The sequence below is a fragment of the Saccopteryx bilineata genome, chromosome 1 (genome assembly GCF_036850765.1).
Source record: "Saccopteryx bilineata isolate mSacBil1 chromosome 1, mSacBil1_pri_phased_curated, whole genome shotgun sequence".
NCBI lineage: Eukaryota > Metazoa > Chordata > Mammalia > Chiroptera > Emballonuridae > Saccopteryx > Saccopteryx bilineata.
In genome coordinates this window covers 255304854-255314438 of record NC_089490.1, presented here as the reverse complement: position 1 = coordinate 255314438, position 9585 = coordinate 255304854, and the positions used below count along the sequence as shown (strand labels likewise).

Genomic DNA, 9585 nt, shown 5'->3' with positions numbered 1-9585 from the left:
TCACTCAATAACCTCTCCCTTCCTCACTGATCTGCCCTGCCTCTGTCAGCACATGGACCTGTTTGTAGGGTCTTTCTTCCAGTACCCTCCTCAGTCTGCCTTAAGGGAGGTCAGACTCCTCGCAGTTATAACTTCACAGTAGGTCATGGTTGCTGGTCAAGAAGGGCCTCCCCCATTACTTCTCCTTTAAAGTGACTTTGCTATGTTTGATCACTTACACTTTCTTTTCTTTTCTTTTCTTTTCTTTTCTTTTCTTTTCTTTTCTTTTCTTTTTTCTTTTCTTTTCTTTTCTTTTCTTTTCTTTTCTTTCTTTCTTTCTTTCGTATTTTTCTGAAGTGAGAAGCAGGGAGGCAGAGAGACAGACTTCTTTGCTATGTTTGATCACTTACTCTTTTCTTTCTTTTCTCTTTCTTTCTTTCTTTCTTTCTTTCTTTCTTTCTTTCTTTCTTTCGTATTTTTCTGAAGTGAGAAGCAGGGAGGCAGAGAGACAGACTTCTTTATGCGCCTGACTGGGATCCACCCAGCATGCCCACTAGGGAGTGATGCTCTGCCCATCTGGGCCGTTGCTCCACTGCAACTTGAGCCATTCTAGCGCCTGAGGCAGAGGCCATGGAGCCATCCTCAGCACCCGGGCCAACTTAGCTCCAATGGAGCCTTGGCTGCAGGACGGGAAGAGAGAAATAGAGAGGAAGGAGAGAGGAAAGGGTGGAGAAGCAGATGGGCGCTTCTCCTGTGTGCCCTGGCCAGGAATCAAACCCCAGACGTCCACATGCCAGGCCGATGCTCTACCACTGAGCCAACTGGCCAGGGTTGATCACTTACACTTTCAAGTAAAGTTTATAACTCAGCTCCTCAAGTTTCGCTAAAAAATCTTCCTGGGGTGTTAACTGTATTTGCATTAAATGTATGGAACTAAAGAGAAGTAGGTTGTAACTGAAGAGGTTTCCATCAGAGAGAACAGTAGGGGCAATTTGGCTTTTGTCCACATGAAAGCATCACCAACCAAAAAGTCAAATTCTTACAGATGCACAGAAAACCCCATGACACATCTACAGGATTAATATTTCATTAAATGCCCAAATTTCATATGAGATGTTCAACAGCCTATCAGATTTTTAAGCACACTTGCTAACAATATAAACAATAGTATGTCATAATCAGAGAACTGAAATAACGAAAAGTATCACGACAACCTATTCTTCACCTTAGAGGGCCATAACCAACTATAGGTTAAAAAAAAAAATTCAATACTGGACAATAAAACAAGGATGTGGTGTAGAATGAGGTCTGGAACCGAAGGTGGGGCTACACCCGCGAGCCCAGCCCCGGCTGCCAGCAGGGTCCCAGGCCGCTGCCCGGGTGGGGTGGGGGCTCCGTCCCGCCTGAGACGCCCCCGCTCGCCCTGGCCTGTCCCGGATCGCCCGCCGCGCCTTCCCCTGGGCCTCCTGCGGTTCGGGAGCATCGAGCTCGGTCTCTGAAGACGCTTCGTCCAGGCCACGCGCACCTGAGCCTGGCCGGGCCGCAGGTCACAACGGTGGTGTCAACGTTCAGCTCGCGCCCCCCACCGCGCTGGACAACTTCCCGCATAGGCCGCACGCTGCCCCGCGGCCCCGCCCGGAAGGTGGCTGACCCTGACCCGCCGGGAAGGGCCACCTCCTGTCAACGCCGCGTCCTCGTCTGTAAGACTGGGCGTCCGCGCCCTGCCGGGGCGCCGCAGACACCACACGTGGCGCTCGCACCGAGGGCCGTACCGGAGCCACCGGCCCTAGCGGCGAGGACGCGGCGCCCCGCCAGCAGCACGGCCGTGACACGTGGAGTGGGGACCGTGCGCTCCCTTCAGGAACGACCGGGGCCGCCCCGCACACCCGCACACTCACCGTGCGCCGCCCAGGGTCCCGCCACCGCGCTTCCGGAGCGCCCCGCGAGGAGGCGCCCTTGCCCCGCGTTCACCGGGGCGCTCGGGGCCGTCACCCTGAATATGCTGTCGCGCGGGGGGAAGGCTCCGACGGTGCCTCACTCCGCCTGGCTGCGACCGCCGGGGGGCGCCGGAACGTCGCTGCTGTCGCTGTCCGGCTCGGCTCCACCCTGCGCGGGGGTGGGCGGGGCGCCGTCATGACGCAACGCGGGAAAACCCACCCCCCGGCCGTATATAAGGCGCGGCGCTCACCCACACTCGCACAAGTGGACAGGCAGCGGGCATACGAGGCACGTGGTGACGATGGAGCTCCTGCGCACGATCGCCTACCCGCCGGCCGCCGGCGCTAAGACGGCGGAGCAGCCGGGCAAAGCTGGCGGCGGGGACCCCAAGCGCAGGCGACCGCCGCCCGCCGAGGAGCCGCCACCCCGCGCGCAGGAGCCGCCACCTGCCCCGCAGCAGCACCGCCACCACGCGGGCGCTGAGGTGTCGCGGGTCGTCGTGGACCCCACGACGGGGAGGCGCTACTGCCGAGGCCGCGTGCTGGGCAAGGTGAGCGCCGGGGCCTGGAAGGCTCCCCGACCTCGCTCCGCTCCTGGCCTCCCGACTCCCGACCTCCCGGCCCCGCGTCCGTCTCCTGGTGCCGCCCTGCGGAGGGACAGAGCTGAGCGCTCTGCCGCCTCCGGGGGAAGGGGCTTTCCGAGGAGCCTGCGCCCCCGCTCCCGCCCCCGCCTCCACCGTCTTGTGTGTTTTTTGCCGATACCTGCCGTCCACGGCTCCGCCGTACTCAGTCGCGTCTCGGCTTTGTCTCCTTGCAGGGCGGCTTTGCCAAGTGTTACGAGATGACAGATCTGACAAACAACAAAGTCTACGCCGCGAAGATCATCCCGCACAGCAGGGTGGCCAAGCCTCACCAGAGGGAGAAGGTGCGTGCGCGCTGCACGCGGGGCCTCCTTTGTGTGCGGACCAGCGAGTGGGGGGGAGGGCGACCTGGGGCCCCCGGCTCCCGGAGCTGATGGTCCGCCTTTCCCCAGATCGACAAGGAGATCGAGCTACACCGGCTGCTGCACCACAAGCACGTCGTGCAGTTCTACCACTACTTCGAGGACAAAGAGAACATCTACATTCTCTTGGAGTACTGCAGCAGAAGGGTAGGTGTCCGCCAGCCCCGGGTTCAGGCTGCCTTCCGTGGGGGAGGGGGGTCGGCGTGGAGGCAGTTGCCCTGCGCAGTGGTGACTCTCGCATCCTGACTCTGGTAACTGTTTGACAGCTTCTCCTTTCCTCCCCCTTAGTCCATGGCTCACATCTTGAAAGCAAGAAAGGTGTTGACGGAGCCGGAAGTCCGATACTACCTCAGGCAGATCGTTTCTGGACTCAAGTACCTTCACGAACAAGAGATCTTGCACAGAGATCTCAAACTAGGTGAGCCCTTTACCGCAATCGCTGATTCTGTGTTGGAGAGGGTGTTGTCCTGTCTCTCGCATGCCCGTTCATGTTCCTGTTGGGACCAGGCCTATGCAGCAGTCTTGCTTGTAGAGCTGACTTGTGGTGGTCAACCGCAGGCGCTGGGTCCAAGTGGGTGTGTGTGCCTTTGCCTGGAACGCCTTCCCAGAGGGGTTCAGGTGTGTTGTTTATCCTCCAGGGAACTTTTTCATTAATGAAGCCATGGAGCTGAAAGTCGGGGACTTTGGCTTGGCAGCCAGGCTGGAACCATTGGAACACAGGAGGAGGTGAGAGTCAGAAAGGCACCCACCGCCAGGGTTCTGTGCAGAGCAAGTGTGCCCTGTTCCTTTTCCAGTTCGTGTTTCAGGGCAAGTCGGTGGGCACTAAACCTGCAAACCAAACAATGTTACCTGGAGGACACTCCTAGTGCTCACTTAGGGGACTAGGCCAGAGTGCCTCACATCATCTATAAGTTGATTGTGAAACAAATATCTTAGATTTGCCTGATACCTATAAAAATGCCTGGTCTCAGTTGATTGAAAATACTGTCATGTGGGCCGAAAAAACTGTACATGAGCATTTAAAAATTTACCAAAAGTCACATGATCAAATGTAAGTTATTCAAGTGCCAAAACTAAAAGTCAAAGGTTTCCAGATAGAAATTCAGAACAGTACTTTCAAGGTTTTATCCAGGGAACTAAGTGTAAACAATAGAATCGATCCTAATGAGACCTTCATATTTTGTTTTTGCAGAACAATATGTGGTACCCCAAATTATCTCTCTCCTGAAGTCCTCAACAAGCAGGGACATGGCTGTGAATCAGACATTTGGGCTTTGGGCTGTGTAATGTAAGTAAATGCACTGAAATGTCCGAAAGGCAAAGTTGGATTTAGATTTCAACATTGGGAAGGGTTGCTTTACCGTCATTCCTAAAGAAGTGTCTTCTTTCGCTTAGGTATACGATGTTATTAGGAAGACCCCCATTTGAAACTACAAATCTGAAAGAAACTTACAGGTGCATAAGAGAAGCAAGGTATACCATGCCATCGTCACTGCTGGCCCCTGCTAAGCACTTAATAGCTAGCATGTTGTCTAAACACCCAGAGGACCGTCCGAGTTTGGATGATATCATTCGTCATGAATTTTTTTTGCAGGTTGGCATGTTTCTTGAATCTTTGATTACATTCTGTTGGTCCCAGTTGCCCAGCAGTTACTGAAAGGCTTTCTGATTCCCCATAGGGCTTCACTCCAGACAGACTGTCTTCCAGCTGCTGTCATACAGTTCCGGATTTCCACTTGTCAAGCCCAGCTAAGAATTTCTTTAAGAAAGCAGCTGCTGCTCTTTTTGGTGGCAGAAAAGACAAAGCAAGATATATTGATACTCACAGTAAGTCATGAGACCTCTCACTGTTCTGTTCCAATATTTAAACTTGATAGGTTAGTTAGCAGAGGCTTTGGCATTAGCATAGTTTAGCAGTATTATTGAACATTTTATAGCATAATAAATTCAACACTGCAAAATGTGATTGATAGCTTTCTGTGTCATGTGCATTAAAGTGTGCTTCTTGCATAATTGCAGCTAATAGCAATGATAAAAATGCTGTTTTTGCCTTGTATGCTTATAGCTAGCTATTAATGCAAAATGAGGAAATCTGGCTAGCTCTGTTCCTATCTCATTAGGCTAGAATAATGCTCATAACTCTTTTCCTTGATTTACAGATAGAGTGTCTAAAGAAGATGAAGAAATTTACAAGCTTAGGCATGATTTGAAAAAGACTTCAATAACGCAGCAGCCCAGCAAACAGAGGACAGATGAGGTATGCTGGGGAAGAACAGAGTAGACACCAGCACTTGACACCGTTTTCATTCTTTGTTAGTTATTTCTCTGTGGTTATCATGGTTCAAGCATGTCGTATTTACTTTTTTTTTTTTTTTTTTTTTGCAACCCTTTGAAAGGAAAGACTTTGTCCTTTAGTGGAACAGTGCATGCTGTGGAGGGACTGTGATAGCTTTTCCCTGGCCCTCGTCCACTGCTGCTGATAAGCTTTCCCAGCGATTACCACAACCTCGTCTTAGCCCAGACTTCTCAAGATTAAATGCGTTTTGGATACTTGACTCACTGCCTGATCCTCCTTTCTCCTAGGAGCTTCAGCCCCCTCCCACGACAGTGGCCGGGTCAGGAGCAGCCACAGTGGAGAGCAGGCAGCAGATCGGAGATGCTATTCGGATGATCGTCAGAGGGACTCTTGGCAGCTGCAGCAGTAGCAGTGAATGTAAGTCTTGTCAACAATGTTTCTGATAATGAAGCTGCAGTGCCAGTGCTCAATACTAAGTAACCAAAGTACTTGTGCATTCAAGCAACTAATTGAACATAGAAGGAACAGAATTTGGAAGACTAGGAAGAAATTTGAGTTTCATGTCCTTAGAAGAATTAGTGGAGAGAAACTTAACATCTACTAAAGTCTGTGGTTTTTTGTTAATTATTCTATAACTTCCTCTGACTTTTAAGGCCTTGAAGACAGTACCATGGGAAGTGTTGCAGACACAGTGGCAAGAGTCCTTCGAGGGTGTCTAGAAAACATGCCAGAAGCTGACTGCATTCCCAAAGAGCAGCTGAGCACTTCCTTTCAGTGGGTCACCAAATGGGTCGACTATTCGAACAAGTACGGCTTTGGGTACCAGCTCTCAGACCACACTGTAGGTGTCCTATTCAACAATGGTGCCCACATGAGCCTCCTTCCGGACAAGAAGTAAGTGTGGTGTGTCCAGTCGGTGACATCCTGCCAGTTCGTTAGTCTTGTATAAAGAAAGCTGACAGAGTGACTAACAGCCCCTGTTCTCTCTTCTCCCATCACTGCTGTTTTCAGAACCGTTCACTATTATGCAGAGCTCGGCCAGTGCTCTATCTTCCCAGCGACAGATGCTCCTGAACAGTTCATCAGTCAAGTGACGGTGCTGAAATACTTCTCTCACTATATGGAGGAGAACCTCATGGACGTGAGTGCTGGGGCTGTGTGGCAGGGGGCAGGGGTATTGGAGTGCAGTCCCCAGACCAGTGGGTCCTCACAGCCAGTGCACACTTGTTAGAGTGCAGACTCATGGTTCCTACCCCCTTCTGCTGACTCAGTGTCTCTGGGAGGTGGGACCAGGGGCCCCCAGGTCACTCTGACGCTGCTTTAGCCTGAGAGGGATTTGCTTTTGGAGGACTCGAAAGCACAGGACAGCCTTCACAGGCCCCGCCTCTCCCATGTCTCCAGGGTGGGGACCTGCCCAGTGTGACTGATGTGCGAAGACCTCGGCTCTACCTCCTGCAGTGGCTGAAATCCGACAAGGCCCTGATGATGCTCTTCAATGATGGCACCTTCCAGGTAAATACACCCTTCAGTGACGTGCGCGATTAGGTCTTAAGACATTTCTACCTTGCCAATTTAGTTGTGGACCCAGGCTTTCTAATTCTTATATTTAGAGAGCGCTAATATCCTTGTTTTATTAAAGGTGAATTTCTACCACGACCACACGAAAATAATTGTCTGCAGCCAAAATGAAGACTACCTTCTCACCTACATCAATGAGGACCGGGTGTCGGCCACGTTCCGGCTGACAACCCTGCTGATGTCAGGCTGCTCATCAGCATTGAAACAGCGAATGGAATACGCCCTGAACATGCTCTTGCAGAGATGTAACTAGAGGACTTGGGAGGGCCCTGGGGACTCCTCTTTCCACTGCGAGAGCCCCGGGGAGCCCAGGAGCGTGGTCTCCAGCACGTCGAGGAGGGTGGGCAGTGTGGTACGAAGACAGCCCTCTGGCCTGCGGGCTGGCCGAGGATGCCGCTCTTGACCGGACAGTCTGAGAGTGAACCAGGATGCAGTTTTGCTTGGCGCACCTGTCTTACAAGGTTTTACAGACAATTTCACAGAAATGTGCATTGACTCTTCACTTCTTTCTGTTGAGAGCATTTCAGACGGAGGACTTGGAACTGTGAACATACTTCCTGCAGGGGAGGAGGAAGGGAGGACACTCCCGTGTCACTTACAGGCTGTAATCGGAGCAGCTTTTGGCTGCTCAACTGTGAACTATGGCCATACATAGGTTTTTTTAGTTGTTGTTGTTAATTTTTAAAGACAATTGTGGCTGGAAAAGTGCATTCCTTGTTAATAAACTTTTTATTTATTACAGCCCAAAGAGCAGTATTTATTATCAACTGTTTTTTTTTTTTATGTTGACCATTTAAAACTGTTGGCAATAAAGCGTATGGAAAAGCCGCAATGTGTCATTGGTCCAGTGGTCTTTGTCACGGTGCATCGCTGGGTCACAGCCTTCTTTGATCCTGGACACTCGGCCTTGCGCTGAGTACGGAAGTGTACTAGAACATTAGAGCTTTACTTTTCTAATAATAGTTTCTAGGAAGTCCGTCTTCCATACCTGAAATAGTCATACCCTACCAGGGCAGATCTAGTTTGACGAGAATGTAACAAAAACACACTGCTCTCATTACAGAGTGCAGGCCTCCCACTGAGGCCAAAACCAGTTTCTGTGCGAGGGTTTCCTCCAGACTCGTTTGGCTCGGAGCTGAGGGCTATTGTGGTCCCGTGTAAACAGGCCTCTGTGGTTCGTGTCCGTGGAGACAGGAAGTTTATCTGAATGTGGGCAAGGTGCTGTGCTGCGGGTGCGGGTACCGCTGCGTATGTTAGCCCAGGCCTGCCCCAACACTTCCAGTGCCATCAGGGAGGGGCCAGCACACAGCCCCAGGCGCGGAAGGACTTGGCACATACGTATGTCATTTTGTTTTCCTTCTGGTGCGCGGAGGTGAGGGTGGTACGGGAACTGAGCTCTGGTCACAAACTCATCATCCAAGAGGCAAACCTGAGCTTTTCCTCTTTCAGTGGGATCTGCTCTTTGACAGGCATGAAAAGCTGCTCACCCTGTTACTCTGAACTTGCAGTGACCTGTGAGCTGCACATACCTTCCTGTGCCGTTGTAACACTGCTATAGGGGAAGTCCTGTCCCGAGGAAGGCAGGGGTTAGAGTTACACTGGGACCCTGGACAGTGTAGTGTAGATGTATGTGTTGGTTGTGATTTTACATTTCTCTGCAATGATTACAAACTGTACCTGATACACTTTATTAATAAAAGTCAAATCTGGAGCATTTGTATTGACTATTCCACAGGTCCTAGGTTGCTGGCTAGAATTCTCCAGATTCAACACAAGTCTTTGTTAAGTGGCTTACAGTAATAGCTGGAGGAAAAAAAGCGATAATTACACTAATAGCTGGGTGTGCAAAAGTAGACTCTGTTTTTATGAGCAGAGAAGAAAAGCCAGGAGTTTGCAAATAGAAAATGTTCTTTCATTTTGAGTTTCATACTGTAAGACTGTGTTACTTCACATTTTCAAAATGTGCACTTACCCATTCCTGTGGGTATTGAGGGTTCGTGCTGCCCTCGATTGGGGTGGCACTGGAGAGGCAGAGTAATCCCAAGCCTCTCCCTGCCCTCAAGGAAGTCCCAGCGGGTGGAGGAGACAGTGCATTTACTTACTAGTCTGATAAGTGCTGTGATGTTATGATAAAGGTATGCACTGGGTGTTGTGGGAACCAACCGGAGCACAGGAATCTTGGGGAAGGAGCCCCAGGCATGGGGTGGACTCGGAGACTGGATTCCAGAGAAGGAAATTCTTCTTTATTGGGTTTTGAAAGATGAGTTGGGTTAAATAAGTGTGAGGTTGGGAAGGGCATTATGAACAGTAGGAATTACAGGTACAGAGGCCTGAGGGGAAGGGTGTACATGGTGCAGGTGGGTGTGTAGGTCTGGCAGGTAAGGGCTGGAAGACACAGACACTGTGCCTTCCCTGTGTCCTCCCAAGGCAAGGAGGCTGCCCTGAAGGTTCTGTGTGGTCCCTGAAAGATTTTAAGGAAGAAAATGACCTAGTGTTTCAGTTTTATAGAATTCATTCTGGGGGTGGGAGGAAAGGGGAAGAAGATGGAGAGAGATGATCCCAATAGGAAAGGGCTTCATGAGAAAGCATGTTCGAAATGAGGATATGAAAAGCGAGACACACAGTGTTTCCTTTGTCCCATCTGGTTCACGTCGGTGTCCTAGGATCTGGGGAGCAGGCCTGGGATAAGACAGATAAATCAGGCACCTGATTGGATGTGAAGCCTGAGGAAGAGGTGGGGCTTAGGATGATTGACTGGAGCAGTCCCTGGGAATGGCGATGCACTGTGGGGC

The 9585-nt window shown here is 51.0% G+C and overlaps 1 protein-coding gene across 1 annotated transcript; it reads left to right on the top strand.

The window, feature by feature from the left end:
• The first annotated feature begins 2188 nt into the window (after window positions 1-2188).
• On the top strand, window positions 2189-7618 carry PLK2 (polo like kinase 2). Its single transcript, XM_066241070.1, has 14 exons — window positions 2189-2467; window positions 2734-2841; window positions 2950-3066; window positions 3208-3337; window positions 3558-3645; window positions 4112-4207; window positions 4315-4513; window positions 4599-4746; window positions 5079-5176; window positions 5503-5632; window positions 5869-6109; window positions 6227-6356; window positions 6617-6727; window positions 6855-7618. The coding sequence occupies exons 1-14, from the start codon at window positions 2219-2221 to the stop codon at window positions 7044-7046; spliced, it is 2037 nt and encodes a 678-aa protein (XP_066097167.1). The 5' UTR covers window positions 2189-2218; the 3' UTR covers window positions 7047-7618.
• Window positions 7619-9585: the final 1967 nt, after the last annotated feature.